This window comes from Gymnoscopelus microlampas, assembly GCF_963454915.1.
Source record: "Gymnoscopelus microlampas genome assembly, chromosome: 18".
In the NCBI taxonomy this organism is placed as follows: Eukaryota; Metazoa; Chordata; class Actinopteri; order Myctophiformes; family Myctophidae; genus Gymnoscopelus; species Gymnoscopelus microlampas.
This window is the reverse complement of record NC_139955.1, coordinates 15,871,392-15,891,334: the sequence shown is the minus strand read 5'-3', so window position 1 is coordinate 15,891,334 and position 19,943 is coordinate 15,871,392. Positions and strand designations below refer to the sequence as shown.

The 19,943-nt window shown below is 43.4% G+C and overlaps 2 protein-coding genes across 7 annotated transcripts in view; both read right to left on the bottom strand.

Annotated features, from left to right (window-relative positions):
• Positions 1 to 830: 830 nt before the first annotated feature.
• On the bottom strand, positions 831 to 2,243 carry LOC311033943 (eukaryotic translation initiation factor 2 subunit 3-like; the record flags this gene model as incomplete). Its single annotated transcript, XM_084041678.1, has 1 exon — positions 831 to 2,243. One exon carries the CDS (start codon positions 2,241 to 2,243, stop codon positions 831 to 833), a length of 1,413 nt encoding a protein of 470 aa, XP_083897804.1.
• Positions 2,244 to 10,090: 7,847 nt separating this feature from the next.
• Positions 10,091 to 19,943, bottom strand: part of rapgef2b (Rap guanine nucleotide exchange factor 2b) — a 143,805-nt gene continuing 133,952 nt past the window's right edge. For 5 of the 6 annotated variants that reach the window (XR_014599575.1, XR_014599576.1, XR_014599577.1 and 2 more), the window contains 5 exons: positions 19,046 to 19,183; positions 16,915 to 17,116; positions 15,851 to 16,386; positions 13,783 to 14,327; positions 10,091 to 11,151 (listed from right to left, as the gene is read on the bottom strand). Coding sequence is in view for 1 of the 6 variants with exons in the window: in XM_084041990.1 (XP_083898116.1) it covers positions 11,126 to 11,151; positions 13,944 to 14,327; positions 15,851 to 16,386; positions 16,915 to 17,116; positions 19,046 to 19,183 (1,286 nt within the window). In the remaining 5 variants the exon portion in view is untranslated. The remainder of the gene's footprint in view (positions 11,152 to 13,782; positions 14,328 to 15,850; positions 16,387 to 16,914; positions 17,117 to 19,045; positions 19,184 to 19,943) is intronic. The other variant, XM_084041990.1, reaches the window with a different exon arrangement.

The window sequence follows — 19,943 nt, the reverse complement described above, 5'->3', positions numbered from 1 at the left end:
TTAATCAGGGTAGTGCCCCGCCCTAAAAAAAAAAATATTATTATATAATAAATAAATAATTGGGGGAAAAAAATTGCCTGGCTCGAGAAAAAAGTATCAAAAGGTGCCCAGAAATCTCAGGTGCCTTGGTCAATCTTCTGCTTACCAGGTGGGTGGGGCTCCCAGTCAATAAGATGTAGTGTAATGAACATTTATTTTACATATTTTTATATTTCTGTTTTTCTTTTAATATCTATTCATTTTGTGTGGTACCCATGTTCTTGTAGGCGTGATATCAATACTTTCGTTTATTGGATCTGTCTTTCATGCCAATATTATGATGCCTGATGTCACAAGTACATGCCCATATATGGGCTTATCGGTTGGAAGTCGGTTGGACGTTTCTCGAGATACATGAACTACAGACGCGTAGACACACGTGCAGAGATTCCATGCATTTATAGAATTCTTTAAAAAAAACTCTTTGGACTGGAATGGACCAGCTCCTTCTCTTTTCCGTGTTTCCTTGTCCGTCAAATAAAGGCTTAAAAATGACCCCCCAGAAAAGGCTACTATCATGGTATCATCGTCATAGACTGGCCACATGAAGTCAGAGATCCCCATGAAGCCATTCCGCTCTCCATTGGCAGATGGCAGACACTTGCTGTAACGTGTCATAAATGGAACAATGCAGAAGAGGAAGGAGAGGACGTGTAGAAGGCATTGTTGTACTTGAGATGACCCCCATCTTTTGTTTCCTCCCTTGACACCCTTCGTCCTCCTATTGTGCATGAAGAGCGTGATGGGAGTGGCGTCTTGTTGATAGTAATATTGCCACAATGACAGTCTCCTCAGTTGTTGTCCACTGTTGGTGTGATGGTCACGCCACTCCTGATCTGACCCCAGCCAATCAGACGCCAATGTTTCTCCACACGACGACTCAGGGCGATCTTCTCGCCAACCTCTATGCAGACGGGGTTGGTCAGGACAATCTTGGCCAAGTCTGCCTTGGCGGCACTCACACGGCCTCCTGTGGACAGCGAACCGATGTTCACCATCAGCACCTCGTTCTTAGTTAGCTTCTGGACCTTGGCAGCTTTCTTGTCTCCCTCCATGCGGACTCCCAGCAGCCTCCGGAGGGTGAAGTAAGAGATTTCCAGCTCAGAGAAGATCTCCGGCAGTGCTCCGACAGCACCCAGCATCTGGCCCACCATACGATCTGCTCTGCACAGCGTTGGGTCGATTTTAGTGCCGACACCGATAAGGCCCCCAGGCACAGCATACTGCAGGTCATTGTGTTCAGCAAACAGGGAGACGATCTTGGAGAAGATTGGCTTACACATCAGCCTTCCTTCCTCGTCTTTGGTCACGATTCCTGGACGCACCTCCAACTCCTGACCCAGCTTGAGTACACCCTTTATTATGCTGCCTCCAGCTACACCACCTTTCAGGTCATCTACTTCACAACCAGGTTTGTTCACGTCAAATGATCTGATAATGATGAGTCTGGGTTCTGAGATGAAGTCTCTGATTGGTACTGGGATCTTTTTGACGATGTACTCACACACCACGTCTATGTTGTACTTAAGCTGGGCTGAGAAGGGAATGATTGGGGCGCCTTCCGCCACGGTGCCCTTTATGAAGTTGAGGATCTGTGCGTACTGCTCTTTGGCCTGGCTCTCTTTCACCAGGTCGATCTTGTTCTGCAGGATCAGAATGTGTTTGAGCTTCATGATCTCTATGGCTGCCAAATGCTCTGATGTCTGGGGCTGCGGACATGACTCGTTACCCGCGATCAGCAGGAGGGCCGCATCCATGACAGCAGCTCCGTTCAACATTGTGGCCATCAAAAGATCGTGACCTGGACAGTCCACAAATGAGACGTGTCTGACAAGTTTGAAGTTGCCCTTTGTACCAGGGATGTCTGTGGGGAACTCGTCCGGAGTGCTGCTTCCACACGACCTGTAGCATTCTGGCCTTGGACAGTCGTCTAGCTTATACACCTTGGAGTTGGCATATCCAAGCTTGATAGTAATGTTCCTCTCCAGCTCTTTCTTGAACCTGACAGTGTGCACACCGGAGATGGCCTTTACCACTGTGGACTTCCCATGGGCCACATGACCAATGGTTCCAATATTGATAGTGGGCTGTCTGCTGATGATCTCAGGAGAGAGAGGGGTCAGTGTTGATACATCCAGAGCATTTATATCTTGTCTGGAAAGATGAGGCTGCCCAAGCGTTGCTCCAGACTTGTTGCCCGCCATCTTCTTCTGTTTTTCTGTCTCTCTCCGTCTCTGCCTCTCTGTCTTTCTCCGTCTCCTATTATCTCTGTTTTTCTTCTGCCTTGCTCTGTCTTTCTCTGTGTCCCTGTCTCCATCCTTGTATACAACATCTTTAAATCACTGCATCTTTCAACAATTGAATTAACTCCTTGCGTGATGAGAAAGTTCCATATATATACAGAAAGTTGTGTGACATCACAGTACTGTGACATCCCTGTGACATCACAGTACTGTGACATCACTGTGACATCACAGTACTGTGACATCACTGTACTGTGACGCAGTACTGTGATGTACCCCATGAACCCACTAGGCCCGTGGGGCCATGACAAATTCAGGAGGACACGATGGTAGTGCAAATTTAACAATAATGTATTAACACATAACTAAAATAATGTTTACAATAAGGTGTGTAATTCAGTAATCAGTAATGTCAGCAATGTATGGATGTGTGATAAATGTAGTGTGGGGATGTTGCAGAGTGTGTAAACTCAACCATAAGGGAAACAAACAAAAGGGTGCTGTCATCTTGAGAGGGACACATGGAATAGCTGGCATCCCCTCTTTTATAGGGCTCCAGGGAGCATTGCACCTAATTGGGGAACCCCAAGTTGGCTGACGCCTATAGCATCTGAGGGCGAAACAGACACACAGGGGAGTATACTATACACAGACACACAGGCCAGGTCAAAGGGGCTGTGACACCCTCCCCCTTACAGTCCTACTAATACCAACTTAAGTATAATTTACCCAAAAATGTACATCAATAATGAAACTAAATATTTGTGAATATAAACACCAAATTAATTCCGGTCCAACCAGTGCTGTCCACAACCAAGCCCCTTGACCTTGATTAGTCAAGGGCCTTTTCAGGCCGCGAAAATCCCCCCCTGGGGTCCCGACCCACAGGTTGAGAACACCTACATTAACAAACAAATTTATAATGAGACCGAAACCAAAATTGGACTGTTTGGTGGTTAACAAATATCCAAAATCATCTGAAATGATGGCTAGGCTGTGTTGGAGAACGTCTCATTACTTAATAACTACACTTTGCATTAAAACAGTCCATTCTATTATACTGTATGTATAAGCTTTGTTGACATAATAGCAGTGGTGGAAAAAGTACTCCCATGTTTTACTTATAAGTAAAAGTATCAATACTGCAATGTAGAAAGAAACACTATGTTACAAGTAAAAGTCCGGAATTCAAAATTGACTTGAGTAAAAGTACAAACGTGTTGGTATCAAAATGTAATTAAAGTACAAAAGTAAAAGTAGGCTACTTATTATGCAGAATGTCCCATTTTCCCAAGTTTTCAAATGTATAAGATGTATTAAAATCTTTAGAAAATAGCAGATCTACAAGCTCACAATGAGTCGCGATAAATAGCGTAATATAGAGCTGAAGTGGTTAATGTATGTTTTGTAATATTAATCTAAATCTACACAGTAACTTGTATCTAAAGTTTTTAAATAATTGTAGCGGAGTAAAAAGTACAATATTTGCCTCTGAGATGTAGTAGAGTAGAAGTACAAGTACTGAAAATGGGAAATACTCCAGTAAAGTAACAGTAGGCTACCTCAAATTTGTAGTAAGTAGGCTACAGTACTTGAGTAAATGTACTTTAGTAAATTAGTAAATGTTACTTTCCACCACTGGGTAAATCAATGTCACCAATTAAGGTTCCATATTCATTCAGGTGCTGCTATTGTGCATGTTGGCTCATAGAAGGCTCTCTGCTGCTACACTAATTATATGGAAATTAAGTTGTTACAAATGATTAACACCTGTGTTTACAACCCTATTTCAATTATGGCTCACGGCTAAAAAGATCAGTGCTTGCTCTTTGGCATACATAGCCTAACCAAACAGCTTTGAGATCAAATGTAATTAGCTGTAGTGTAGCTGTTTCTGCAGAACTTTCCTTTAGCGCTTCGGTCAACAATTCCAGGTGCGTGTAAGGTAGGTAGATGGAGGATAGGCTACATGAAGAGTGGGTTGATGAGTGTAACAACTTGTTAAAATAGTAGCCTAGTGCCCCCCCCCCCCCCCCCCCCCAATATAAATAAATGAAAATACAAATACAAAATACGTCTCAGTGCCAGTCTTCTCCACAAAAGGAGGAGAAAAAATAGCCTGGCTAGAGAAAAAATAATCATAAAAAGGTGCCCAGAATTCTCAGGTGCCTTGGTCACTCTTCTGCTTACAAGGTGGGCCCCAAGGGCCACATTAAGGCCCCTCAGGGCCGTGGAACTACACCAAATCAAAGGCCCCCCCTCAACATTAATCGGACAATATTGGGTGCGTTCACGCGCACGTGCGTTTGGTGCACGTGCCACCGCCAGCACGATCGGTGCTGACAGGCACTGGGCAAAGCCTTTCCAACTTCAGTCTATGGCATGCTATAACAGTGTCTATGATTCATTACAAATTACGTTTATTATTAAGGAGGTTACTTTATGGTCATTACAGTCGTAGGCTACAAGACATATGGTGATGAAATGGCTAACAAATGTTTCATATTTATTTTCTTATTCTTCATAAGAAATTCAACAATTCAAGTTTAGAATTGAGAAAACAATACTCAGCAGAGATGGGAAAAGTACTACTCACTTTCTTTACTTAAAGTAGAAGTAGCCTCAGATACATTACTTATGTAAAAAGCGACTTTAGTAAAAGTACTCATTCAACTAATTACTCAAGTAAAAGTACAAAAGTACAGGCTCTGAAATGTACTTGAAAAGTTAAAGTAAAAAGACCTCTTGAAGTCTACCGCAGTAGTGGTTCTCAACCTTTTTACCACCTCAGAAAATAATATTATGGCTCACCATTATGACTGACTGATGTTAAAACAGTAGCGTAGACTATTCAGCTATATTTGCACAGTACAAATGTATTAAGAATATGTCATTTAGATTTTCACAGTGTACATTATGGTAGCACTAAGATAGATAGACAGATAGACAGACAGACAGACAGACAGACAGACAGAGATGACATTAACAACTGTGAGCTACATTATTCAAACACAGCACGTGAGATACAGTCTAAGCTAAGCCTACTTCAAACAAACACACACATCTTCATTGTAAGATTAACTCACCATGCTGCGCCGAGGTTCAAAGACTTTAATGCACGGCACTTCCAAAGTTTGTACAATGTTTAAGTCACAGGAGCTGGTTTTCATATCGTAAATATGAACGTTGGCCCAAATCTTGCGTTTAATCCACATGGTTCTTGTTTATTTGTGTTGCACTTGCTGTCACAGACCATGATGAGTCAAACTGGTTAACAGAAACAAACTTACAATAAAAGCGGAGGATTTCAAAATAAGAGCAATTGTAAAGATTAGTCGACAGTAGTTTTATTTTTTTGTCTACTTACAGGAAGTAGAAGTGACACATCAGTACCGGTATGCAAGAGGTTTGCATCTGTTCTGCCACGCAACATTAAAACTAAAGCAACATGTTTCTAAATATATATAATTCACACAGCAGGGCCCGAATGTATACATTTGTATAAATAATAATAATAATAATAATAATAATAATAATAATAATAATATATATAATATTATAATAAAACAATTTAAAAAAAATACAATAATATATATATTTTTTAAATACATAATTCACACAGGGCCCCTGCAGTCTGCAGGCCGTGGAACACAAGTTCCACTAAGTTCCGCGGTTAATGCGGCCCTATGATGATGTTCAGCTGTCTGACTTGAATTCAGACTGAACAGTGCAGCATTAAAGCACTTTTGAAAATGACAGAAACCATCATGATGCCTTTTAAATGAGTGTTTATGAGATGATACATTTATTTATCCCCAAGGGAAATGGTGTTACAGCAGCAGTTTATTCCCTCAGTTTATATAGATTATCTATCTAGGACTTTAGAGGGTTGGAGCAGAACTCAATGCAATAATGGGCCCTTTTTATGTGGAAAAAAACTAGTTAAGCAAGTTTTCGTTCATGAAGACCCTAAACCTATTATATCAATCATAATTCTCCCCTGATCTGTATGCTCCTGTATGTTTATAGACCCTGTAGGCCTTGGGACAACTGAAACTGGTCGATAGAGGACACTAAATAAACAGGAGACAGGTGAGATCATAATAGGTGTATAATAATAACGGCAAGAATAATATGTTTGGGCCCGGACAGTTGGCATACAGTAACTGTCTGGGCACCTAGGCTGGTAATCCAGCCTGACAGTGTGTCGCAGGTTCGACTCCCGATTCCGACGGCCTTTGCTGCATGTCACTCCCCATCTCTCTCCCCATTTCCTATCAGCCTATTGCCCTAGCAAAAAAGGCATAAAAGCCAAAAAATAAATCTTTATAAAAAGAATAATATGTTCGCTTTTTGTCTAAATAGCTCAAGGTTTTAGACTTTGTTTTTAAATTAGAACTGGCTTGCCGCTTGAACCCTAGCATCCCTATTCTGGGCCGAACATTTGGCAAAGATAGCAGATGTACAAGCATGATGCAGCATTATACAAGATAGCATTGCGTCACACCTCTGTTTAAGACCAACCATGGGCGCTAGATGGGCGCAAGAACAGATAGGGCCCTTAGTTTTGTTATTTCCCCCCTCCTTGTTTGATGCATTATGAAACAAATGGAAATTGAAATTGTCCGCGCCTAAATCCAGACTGCATAATTGGTGTGAAGGATGATTCCATTTTCATCCAATTGCCCCCTTTAAAGAAGAGACCTAGATGTCAAGGTTATGTTGAACTTTGTGTAGATAAAACAATCTGTTGTCAACAAAGGTTTATTGTTTTTGGTCATGTGCTATGTCTGATATGAAGGGTATATAAGGGGAAGGGTGAGCTGCACTGTTTGTCCTCTTCTGCCCGCAAAGAAAAACGGTGTGTGACACTTTGGGACCCAGGCACTGGATACCCAGATAAACCTGAAATAAAGATCTGTAAAACCCATGATGCTTTAACATTCATTAAAACCATTATACAGAAGAATTTGCATATTGTACAGCTTACAAGTATCTTTGCTCAAAACTATTTGTATGCCTCCGCTGGCAGACAGCCATGGCGAGGGGCATTGTTTTTGATTTGTCCATAACGCCTTGAGGGAATTTCATTACATTTGGCACAAACTTCCATTTGAGTTCAAGAATGAACTGACTACAAGTAGGTGAACAAAGGTTAAAGGTCATGGTCACTGTGGCTACACAAAACACATTCATTAAATTCTTTCAAAATCTTCACTACATATACTATACAAGCATGGGCTGACACGGGCGTAATGCATAACTGCTTGGCGGAGGCATACAACCGCAATGTGGTATTTCTAGTTTATAGTGTGTTTTCCATTTGGTTAGTTACTGGAATCTTTTTGTTTTACATCCTATATTAAAATTGGCTTAAGGGAGGACTGACCGGCCGGCGGACCACGGCCTCGTCACCGGTACACCCATATATAAGCATGTCACTATGACTCAGATATAACCATAAACAAACCCGATATGCCCATATATAGGCATATATGGAGGTCCGGTTATCCAGAGCCACAGATCCGACCACTATGCACATATATGGTCATGTGCAGATATGGGACCGACCGACTTCAAACTCGGATCGTGCATCGGCACGGACTCTAGGGAGTGTGATGCCCGCCGCCGAGTTGTTCAGATATGTGGTTGTCCCGAACCGCTCATCCGACCAATATGCCAATATACAGGGTATGGGCATATACTAATGACAGGGATCTCCATATATGGGCATAAAATGGACACAGGTTGATACAGAGATCAAAAGGGACACAGGCAGGTACCATGGGTACTCTGACAAAGGCCCCAACAAAGACTCAGACGTATCAGTTGGATCGGTGGTGGGACGTAGGTGTGAGGGACGCTAAGCGGCCCGAACATCTAGTTATTCTAAACCTGCACTTCCATAAGACATCACTTTATTCATAGTCCAATTTTTACAGATCAAGTAAATAAAAGCAAATGGGGACTTATAGACATTTTTTTATTAATTCTGACAGGGTTGTCAGATAGAAAAAGTATGAGTTACACATTTCAAGTTGCTTCCATAACTTGTGCAAACACTGAATGGTGTCTGAGTAGGACAACACAGATCTCTGAAAGGATGAAGCCTGGAAAGAAAGAAAAACAACAAAAGACAAAAGAAATAGCATTTAAACCTAGGTGTGGATTCTTTATGCAGAATTTATTGATGCCCCAGCTTATACAAACTGGGTGTTGAGGCATAAACAGTACATTTGAACAAAAATATAACCAATATTTACAATTATTGTATTAAAAATACAAAACAGAACAAGCGATACGTACTCCACCAATTGTCTTTTTAAAAGACATACAGGTCAAAGCCGTACAAGAGAATGAGGGGAGAAAATAAGAGGTCATCATCACCAGCTACCAACATCACACCATACGCAGTAGGAGAACTACCCACTACACACACCATTATGCTTGGACAGTTTGTGCAACCATATTTTGTTTTCTGAAAAGGAGCCCCCGGGGGGCCCGCGCTTAATATGCACATGATTCTCCGAAGAAATTTGAATGGAAAAAAGTGAATGATGCATGATTCACCAGTTATTACAAATGTGTTATCAACAAACTATCTGCAGCCATTACAAAAAAGTACAACAACATAAAATAACAAAAAAAAACAGAACAGTGGAAAAACACTGCACTCATCTTTGATTTAATCAGTCTGTAGTTTGTGACTGCTGATCAATGTGATCAGCTCCGCTCAGAGAAAAACTAAACAAAAAAGAACAGAAAGAACAAACAAATGTGATACTTTTCACAATTTGATTTTCTAAATCATTCTGATTGGCAGCCTTGAAAAAGTCAGTCTTTTTATTTAATTTTTTAATTATTATTTATCAACTTCCCCACCGGAGTAAAAAACAAACAAAACAAAACAAAAAACTTCAACCTAGGACCATAAAACCAAAGCCGTTCCTCAGTTGAATGAAAACCACGCTCTGTTTGAACTGGACTAATATTCAGCCTGCAACTGGCTAAGATGTTCAGGCATTAGTAACACAGAGGATGAATCTGACACATTTTAATCGTCTCTTCTTCTTAATCTCAAAAATCGGTGGTGCGATACCAGAGTCAGGTGTAGATTCTGTGACTTGCTTCAATAAAGTCCTTGAAATTCATGATTGTTAAGTCATTTAGGAAACACGTGATACATCTCAACCTGTTGGTGTGGGAGACATCACGGTCGTTCTCGTAGATATCACATGAAAAAGACAATACAAGATGAAATGTAAAGACTGGAGGTTTTTCCTGCAGTGCAAGTGACTGACGATCAGTCGCTTCTGTGCTTCTTTTCTTATATTACCTTCCTTACAGTAAAAACAGAAATAAACAACAAAACAGGGAGCCATTGCTGACGTCTGATTTGTCGACAGACTCTGGTGAGAAGAATTAGAAAGAAGTGGACAAACCCCTGTGTCAGAAGACATACATACATGTCAGATATGATAAACTGGTTTTCAGGTCGATAGTTCAGACCAAATGGAACCACAAAGATCTGGAAACAGAAGATTGTGCTGAAAAGTGCCATTTATAGAACTGAAGTTTGTTTATGTGTTAGGACGTGTGTGTGTGTGTGTGTGTGTGTGTGTGTGTGTGTGTGTGTGTGTGTGTGTGTGTGTGTGTGTGTGTGTGTGTGTCTGAAGTTTGTTTATGTGTTAGGACGTGTGTGTGTGTGTATAGTGGTAAATTGTCTATGGGTGAGTGAGTTACATAGTGTGATTATAATTGTGTTTTCATACATTTTGTATGTGTGCATGTATGTATTGGTTCTTATGTCTATGTATCTTTGTATAGTGTGTGTGTGTGTGTGTGTGTGTGTGTGTGTGTGTGTGTGTGTGTGTGTGTGTGTGTGTGTGTGTGTGTGTGTGTGTGTGTGTGTGTGTGTGTGTGTGTGCTTTGCGTCAGCGCTACAGGAGAATGTTTCACATGTCAAAACTGGAGATAATACTGCTTTACAAAGTCAGAAAACACTCAACAATCATGTGAGTCTGTTTTTAAAGTACGTTTCTCTTTTCACCCCTCCCTCCCCAGAGTGCAATCATTAAACGAAACAAACAAACCCTCCCAACAACCACAACAACAAAAAAAGGTCTAGTGGGAAGTTGAAAATGAATAGTCAAGTTGACCTTTGTCTCTCTCTCTTTCTCTGTTTTTCCCTGTCCATTCTTTTCTTCTTCTCGAAACCAGTCTGTTTGTTCTCTTCTCATAGAAATTAAAAAATGAAAAAGTGCAGACAAAGATCAACACGTCATGATGTGTCGCAGAGTGAGTTTGGGGTATTCTTTGGGGTCAGGGTGGGGTCGGGGTGGGGTCTGGGCTGTTTCGGGTGTGTTGCCCCGTTTGCTATCAGCAATACCTATGTGGTTCTGTGTGTGTGTGTGAGTGTGTGTGTATGTGTGTATGTTTGTTACACGGCACGGCACGTTACTGGCCGAATCAGTTTTTTATTTCAGTTTATTTTTCCAAAGTGCCAGGCATTTTGTCATCGTCCTTCGCTCCTCCTTTCCATCAATCCATCTCCTTTTTTCTTCACAGTATGTTAGTTTTTTTGTTGTTGTTTTTTTTTTGCATGCAGGGTCATTCAACCCCCATGGTGCTTTAAGGCAGGGAGGGAGATGAACGGAGGAGGAATCAATCCACCAATCAGGAGAGAGAGTTGGAGGAGGCAGGCACGTTAACGTTATAGATGATGAGTCCTCCATTGGTCGATCAATCTGTCTGTCAGCCTCTTTATGTCCCGCCCCTCCTCCCTCCTCCTCCAATGAGGGAGGACCTTGGGAGTTCCTACCGGAGGATGCTCAGCTCGGTTGTCACACCGCAGAAACCTGTTCATCCTCTGTCGACAGAGAGAGAGAGAAAACATTCAGCTTTGTTGAATAACGCATCTTTCCCAGACAGTGGCCATCATTTATCAACGGAGCGTAAAACCGGCTTATATTTTTCCATAAATGCGGCCGTACACCAACGTCGAAGTCACATTTATCAACGAATCCTATACAGCCAATCCTAGCGTACATCAGGTCGGAGCCTTGATAAATCTCACGTCTGAAAACGAGCGTCATTTAAATAACACGCCCTTAAATATTCTCGAAACACCCCGATTTTACGACATGAAGAACCAGAATACAGAATATCAAACAAAGCATGGAAAGCCAATAAGAAAGTTTCGCCTGCTCGCCTCGCCGCCTGTCAAATCACACGCACCTCTCTCTCTCTCACACTCACACACACACGCACGCACGCACGCACACACACACACACACACGCCCAACTGTGTCTTTCATGTAATCCGTTACGGTACAATCTTTGTCACGTAGGCTTGTAGCCTACATGAATGACATATTATGATACCAATCACATCTCCATGAATGGAATTCGTTTGTATATTTATTTACCCCATACCGAGCAGAGCGCGTTCGAGTTACACTAAAATAAAGCAGTCATGTAGGCTATTCGCCATGAGACTCGGGTGGGCTGCAGTGATCCCGTGCCGCCACGTTAATAAGAGATTGGAGCGTCGGGTTTATATCCTTAACCCAGCCAGGTTGTAGCCTTCATAACTCTCTATGACATAACTCCATACCATAGGACAAGCTACTCTAAGCTTGTAGACCTCACTGTCCATGAAAAGATGGTCGGGAGTCCCGACTCAAGGAAAATGCTCTCGCAAAAGCGCTCGTATATTTTGAAAATACCAGATCTACAAGCTCACATTGATCTACAAGCTCACAATGTGAGCTTGTAGATCTGCTATTTTCAATGCAGCCAGATCTGCAATCTTATCTGAATGACTGTTAAAGCAGTTTGTTTAAATTACTTTATAAAATGTTATATTTTCACAGGGATTATTTATTAGTGTAGATATACATTTTGGAGTGGATTATGTGTCCAGATGCCTGTCAGACAGTCAGACAATGTTGCTCCGCAGGTCTAGAATGGAATAAACGGGCGCAGCCAACGTCATCAACCAGACGTGACATCTCAGCGTTCCGTAGGCTGAAACCAACGTCAGGATATATTGATAAATGCCGAAAGTTGCGGTGATCTCGCCGTACGCCTATTACTTGGTCTGCAACGCGTTGATAAATGAGGGCCAGTGTGCGGGATCACTTGCTCTTGGTAGTCATACAGACGTATCCAAATTAAATTGTGTTTATTAACCCATTCAATCCGGGAACACATCTGTCATTTTAGATTTCTTTGGCTATTAAAAAATAGCAGATCTAGATCTTCTATTTTTGAAGAATTGTGAACATTTTAGCAAATATTTTAATATGTTTTAAAGTGAACATTTGTAACTGTCCAATGTCTCAACAAATGTCTTCATTTTTCTGAAAAACTATTGTTGCTATAATATCAGTGATGCTCAAACCTTTTCTTCTCAAGAACCCCCAAAATTATGTTTTTGGTCGCGGATCCCCATCAAAATATTTTGTTCCAGGGACCCCCAGAAGCAAATATTTGAGTTAAAAATGTAAAAAAAAAAAAAAAGTATTCAAAGATTTGCACAAATGTTCAAAATGTTTAAAAAATAGCAGATCTACAAGCTCGTAGCACGGCACTCGGTGCCACGCTATGAGCTTGTAGATCTGCTATTTTTGAATAGCCAAAGTATAAAAATAATGGTTATAGCTAAAATCTAAAATAACACAGATGCGTTCCCGGTCTTAATGGGTTAAACAAGTCCTTGTAGACACTTTAACCACTTAACCTCTATTTCTTAGCGAAACGGACGCGAGTTGCAATTGTACTCCGTCTGCTCTTGTTTCCACGCCATCTCTCTTCACCAGATATAGCAGTTCTACAAGCTCACAACGCAAGCTTGTACATCGGCTTTTTCAGGCAAAATGACATTGGGGGTTCAAGTGGTTAAAGAATCGTCAATAAAAAACATTCCACTGACTTATGTAAACACATATCTAAACACATTCACGTCATTCTGTGCATTATTGGGAAAACTGTGTGACCAGTGCTGCTGTGCCAGGAAGGGCCACAGGCCAGAGTCAGAGTAAGGTGACATGTCAGATAGCTCCCACAGGGATGGAGACATGAGTTCAAGCATTGACTGGCTGATGTGTGGGAGGGGGAGAGAGAGAGAGAGACACCGAGAGACCCAGAGAGATAGCAGCAGTGGTGATGGTCTGGTCCAAGTCAGGATGACTCATGCATGATGACATGTTGTGAGTCAAGGTGTAAAAAAAAAAAAAGGTCTCCGTTCCGAATCTCAAATTTACAAATTATAATAATGTATTATTATTATGATTTGAGATAAAGCTGAAAGTCGGAGCAGAGCCCAGATGATGCTTGATATCAGAGCGGTGAAGGAATGAATGGTGGTCAACCTCAGGTTGAGAGTGCGCGTTTGTTTTTGTTCCTCAGGACATGCAGGTTGTTGGGAGTAGAGTAGGAGGGGACAGAAAGGGGGGAAGAAGGGGGGGTGGGGCAAACCTGATAAATCAGTTTTTACCTGCCTTGGGTGGGGTGGGTGTAGAAGGAGGAAGGAGCCCCCCGCTGCCACCCACCCCCACCCCGTTTACAACACACACTCTCAGGGTTGTGTGGGGCGGATCTGGGGTGCCCCTGGCTTTGGTCTCCTCACAGCGACTAGTTTGGGGGACAAGGACTCACCCTCCTCTTCCTCATCTTCCTCCTCCGTCGCCACGGCGGCCGAGGCGTCCTGGTCGTCCGCCGGCGAGCGCGTGCGGTGGTGGGGCCCTGGGCGCCTGTGTTTGGAGCCCCCCCCCTGCTGGGCCTGGGCCTGGTGGTGCAGGTGGGAGTCCGGGGACTGTGTGACCATGCGGGAGCGCTGCAGGGCCGTGGTGTAGTCGGGGGGCCGCCGACCCGAGTGGTGGCCCCCGACGGCCGACGGCGCCGACGTAGAGGTGGGGGCCGGGCTGCACCCCCCCGTGTGCTGCTGCTGCTGCTGCTGGCCCTCGGCCAGGTCGGAGATGGTCAGAGCCGTGTAGCCGGGCGGGGTCGGCGGGGGCTCGCGGTAACGCCCCTCTTTCCTCGCTACACAGAGAGAGACATGAGAGAGAAAGAGAGGGAGAGATGCCATTGGCATCAACATCGATTTTAGTGTCTCAGTTTACAACTGCAAGGAATTCAGTTTTGGTAGCCTGTGTTCTCTATATCAGTGGTTCTCAAAAGGTTTCATATCAAGGACCCCCACAGTGATACGTATCCAGTCGTACAGATTTACATTACAGATTGTCTATACCAGGGGTCTTCAACAGGGGGACTTGAACCCTAGAATTCCTTTTCTGAGGGGAACATTAGCCAAAAATAGCAGATCTACAAGCTCACAACGCGGCTATTTTTGGCAAAGAGGTTTGGTGTTGGTCTATGAAATCTATGAAAATACAAATGTATACAGTATGTAGTGGGGGTCCCTGCTTCATCTCCCTTTCAGCTAGGGGGTCGTTGGGCTGAAAAACGTTGAAGACCCCTGCTCTACTATACAGTGGAGAGAGTAAAACCTACAATCTGAATAGTCATTCTTATACCTTCAGTCATTGGGCTAACTTCTAGGCTAGCCAGTGAAATAAAAATAGAATTTAGCTTGTGGACCCCTGGAACCTCCTGAAGGACTAGCCTGGGACCAGACGAATCTGCGAGTGCAAAAGAAAATTGCACTCTGCGATTTGGGTCTGGCACCGCTCCATAGAGAATCCATTTCCTGTTCCAGAAGACGTGTGTAACCAATCAGGGCCCAGTATTCGAATATGGGAGACTGTAATTGGTAGTTGGTTGTAGGTCTAACCAATTGCGTCGAGGGCCATTGTTTTGATCCCGCCCCTTGGGAAAAAAAAACGTCCTCATGGAAGCACCAGACTCATATCCACGCAGTGATATAGTCTAGCTACGCCAGGCTACTGAAGGACCCCTCTGGCAATTAATAATCGCTGCCAATTATAGGCAAATAGCAGAAAATAAAAAGTTTGAAGAGCTGCTATTTAAAAAAAAATTGCACAACAAGTCATTGATACACTGTATATAAATAAACACATACATTTTAAAAACACGCTTCTCGATTATTGAAAAAGTAACCGATAGAATAATGGCTAAGAAAATAGTCCGATAGTTGCAGCACTAGACTAGAGACGTTAACCGGAAGGCTCACCCCAAAACTCGACCGCCCCCATTTTCTTCGCAGCCCAGCGGTTCTTGTATTCTTGTATTTGTTTTACAGGGATAAGGTTAGAAATAAGTTTAGGGTTAGCCATAGTTTGTCTGAGGTTAAGTTTAGGAATAAGGTTAGGTTTTGGCACCGTTTTACTGAGGTTACGTTTAGGAATAAGGTTAGGTTTAGGCATAGTTTACTGAGGTTACGTTTAGGAATAAGATTAGGTTTAGGCATAGTTTACTGAGGTTACATAGTTTACTGAGGTTACCTTAATAAGGTTAGGTTTAGGCATAGTTTACTGAGGTTACGTTTAGGAATACCAGGTGAACACCGCCGGATTTGCCCACGGGGCGACTGTGTTTTGAGGCGAGCGTTTTTGGTATTCCTAGAGACTTGCTGTCCTACTCACAGAGGAGTCCTTTCCCCCCGGCGGTGACGGGGGAGGGGGAAGGCCTGGGGTGCTGCTGCTTGGAGGTCTCCTCCGCCGACCCGGTAGACGTTATGCTGCTAGTCTCCGGATCGGCGCTCACGTCCTTCCCTCCTCTCCTCTTAATGGTCCCGGTGTCTCCCTCGGAGTCCTCGCCCCAGTACGCCGCCGAGGATGAAGAGCTGGCCGACGCCCAGCTCCCTCTGGCCTGGGCGGCCCAGAGCCCCGCCGGGCCGCCCATCAGGGCCCCCTCGGGGCCCCCCCCTGGGGGAGGCAAAACTCCCCCTCCTCCTCCGCCGCCGAAGGCTAGCGTCTCCCAGCTGCGTCCCTGCTGCATGGTCTGGATGTTGTCGTGGGAGCCGGAGGAGCAGGACGTCCAGGAGCCGCGGCCGCTGTCGGCGGCGTCCAGCGAGACGCGGTCTCCCTGGTCCTGGGTCAGCTCCTCGCTGCTGGGGGACGACAGCACCGTGGGACAGCCGGCGTACACGGACCTGCAGTCCTGCATGGAGGAGTAGGAGCTGGTAGGGGGGGGGGGTGAGGAGAGATATCAGTCACGGTTTGAATGTTGTACAATGGATGATGATGTTATAATATTTGCTGTGACTGACATTAAATAAACATGTTTCAATTATGATTAACCCATTAAATCCAGGAACGCATCTGTGTCATTTTAGATTTGAGCTATTAAAAAATAGCAGATATACAAGCTCATATATATATATTTATTTTTAATATTTGTAACTCAAATCATTGCTTCTGGAGGTCCCTGGAACAAAATATTTGACAATTGTTCGTCTAAAAAAATATATATTCAAAGATTTGCACACATTTTCAAGATTTAAAAAAAATTGCAGATCTGCAAGCTCATAGCGCAGCACTCTGTGACGCGCTATGAGCTTTTATATCTGCTATTTTTGAATAGCCAAATAAATCTTAATGCGTTAAAAGAATATATAATATAATGATGATGAATACCAATGTGTGCAGCGAAAATAACAAATATTCAAGGGGAAAAAAAAGGGAACGAGACAATGAGCTCTGCTTACCCCAGACTGTACTGGTCAGGGTCTGTGGTCGCTCGTCTCTCCAGTCGGGGTCCCCCCAAGTGGAGGTCCACGACTCCCCCCGAGTGGCGGAGCCTCCTCTCCTCCTGAGCCATGTCAAAGGAGGAGTTGCTGACCAGACTGGAGCGCGAGGAGATCTCGCTGTGGCCCGAGTCTGAGTAGATGTCACCCATCCTGGTGTAGCCTGGAGGAGAGGAGAACAAACAATCCATGTACATCTTGTTAGGAAGGAAAGGTGTGTTTTGAAAAGTTCAGAGTGTAGAAGGGATAGATCAGGAGAGCTGAGAAGAGTGACACATTTTTTTTCAAGATTTTTCAAAAATAGCAGATCTACAAGCTCATAGCGCGGCACTCGGTGCCGCGCTATGAGCTTGTATATCTGCTATTTTTGAATAGCCAAAGAAATCTAAAGTGACACAGATGCGTTCCAGGTCTTAATGGGTTAAATTAGCTGCCATCGCCTAGCTCAGTGGTTCTCAACGCAACCTGTGGTCCGGGATCCCATATGATTTTGGGGGGGGGGGTCCCCAGATGACAGTGAAGTGATAATTCAAGGACTTTTCAGACCTTTTTAATACCTCAACAAAAAAAAGAGAAAAGGAAAAAAATAAGAAAAAAATGATCAATGCTGCATCAAAAGTAATCAACAAATTACTATAAAAACTGGTCAAAAGATTGTCCGAATTGTCAAATAATATAAGAAAGAGGCAGAAATTGTGAAAATAGCCGATCTACAAGCTCACTGTGCCTCATCCCCCAAAATATGATTATTTTGGGGGGTCGCTGCCTGAAAAGGTTGAGAACCACTGACCTAGCTACTTTATACAGCTGTCTGGTCAGCCCAAAGACTCTACAGCAGGGGTGGCTAACACATTTTGGGTCATCATGGGTCGGGCTGGTCAAAATGTGACTTTGTGCAGGTCAGATTACTTTTTTCTGTGCGTGATCCCAACGCTGAAAGTCAGGAATGCTGTCATAGTATTCGGTCACAACTAAAGCCTGCAACTAGATAATAATTGGACATTAATATTTTAATTAACTATAATAATAATAATAACAATATTTCCTTCCCCCAAATGATCGTGCAGAATGGACAGGACCCGCGGGCTGGTAGTTTGACACCCCTGCTCTATTGCGTAACTGGTTAATTTGTAAATCAACTTTTCAGGTTCAAATCAAGCCAATCCTGATGTCCATACAAAGAGGAATACACGATTGAAACCACATACAGTATGCAACTAGTAGTGGTAGCCTGACACTGAATTAACGTTTCACAAATATGTGCAATATCCGCGTGGCTAGCGATTCAGTGGCTGGAGCCAGGCTATGCAACTGGACCAGTGAGTGCAATGTTCTCATCTGGTCCTGGAACCCAGTACTACTGCTAGATTTATATTCTACCAGCTAGTTAATGGCATTCACATGTCTACTAAACTAGTTTCTGATTAGACAGCTAGGAAGAAAATCAGTAGCGGTCTGGATCTCCAGAACTGGAGTTGAGAAAGCAATGCTTCTCAACTCCAAGCCAGCAGGGTTGGTCTACAGCCTGGAGGACTACTGTTTACCTGAGGCTGCTGTGGTTGTATGAGTGAAGGCCACGTTCCTCACACTGAGACCTGACAGTCTCCACAATCCTGTGAGCAAGGCACAGATGTCACAAGACAAGAGACACCCTCATGAATGTTGGGACTGCTGACACTTATCTGTTTTAAAGAGTGTGTGCTGTGTTTGCTTTTGGACAATACATGTCTGCATCATCTTAACTTAAAGATTATGTCTGAAGATTATAATTTTTGGGGGGAATTTTTCTGCAAACCACAGCTTCTGGGGTGAAGATTTGGCGAAATTGCCAAACTCATCATGCATTGTGAGCTTGCAGCTCTTTTCAGCAAAGATATTTGAGTAGATAGACATTTTTGGACATACAGTACAAGGTTTTCACCTGACCATGATGATATGCTGATAATAAAGCATGTTCTTAGTCTGAATGAGGGTCAAACTATAATGCAGTACATGTCAGCAACCACCAGATGGTGACATCAGCACACAGTGAAGACCACGTGAAGAACAAGAGGAGAGAGGGGAGGAGGAGAGGGGGGGATTATCAGCTTACCCTTCTTGGGGGAGCTCTGAGGGGAGGTGGGAGGCGAGGAGGCATTGGACACCGTGTCCTCTGGCTGCCGCCGGTGTCTCTCATTCCCCTCCTCTGACAAGGACAAGATCTTCTTGAGAGACTGTGGAGAACTGGTGCCTGCAGAATAGAACAGTGCTGTTATCCACTTAAACCCTTGGTTTAATACTTGGACCACTTTTTTCCCTCTACACCTAAACAAAAATAGCCGATCTACAAGTTCACAATGCATGCGTTGTGTAAGTATGCTATATTTAGGCTAATGTTTGCCCCAAAATATGGATGCTGGAGCTTGTAGATCTGCAATTTTTGGGCTAATGTTTGCCCCAAATCATGGATGCTGTGGTTGAAGATGTTAGCATTTAGGCGAGGCCTGCAGACATTCGTCTGTGGGATGCTGGGATGCAATGCTACATCATTATCTGTGTTTTTATTTTTCTCCTTTAGGAGGCGTGGGTGCAGTTGGGCTAGATGGCCTGCTGGTGGAGCCAGAGTCCCAGAGAAGCAGCGGCTAGGGAGTGTCAAGGTGGATTTTTCTTTTGTCTGATGAGACAAGACAACATTTACATGGAGAGACTATAGGGCAAAGGAATGATTTTAAATATTCAAACGGGATTCTTTTCGTTTCCCCTCAATATCACAAGACTGCATGTTCCGTCCATTATCAGAATCCAGCACTGCCGTTTCTATTGGCTTTGTTTGTACAGGAAGTGAAAATAGAAACTCAATCGATCAGCAAGTATCAAATGCTGTGGTTCCACTTCCTGTCACCGCTAGTATTCCCTTGGTCTTTAGAAGAACATATGAATTGCCTAGACCAAAGACACATTTCCAACCTCAGTTAGACAGTGGAGCTGTAGCTCACCTTATCTTAAAATCC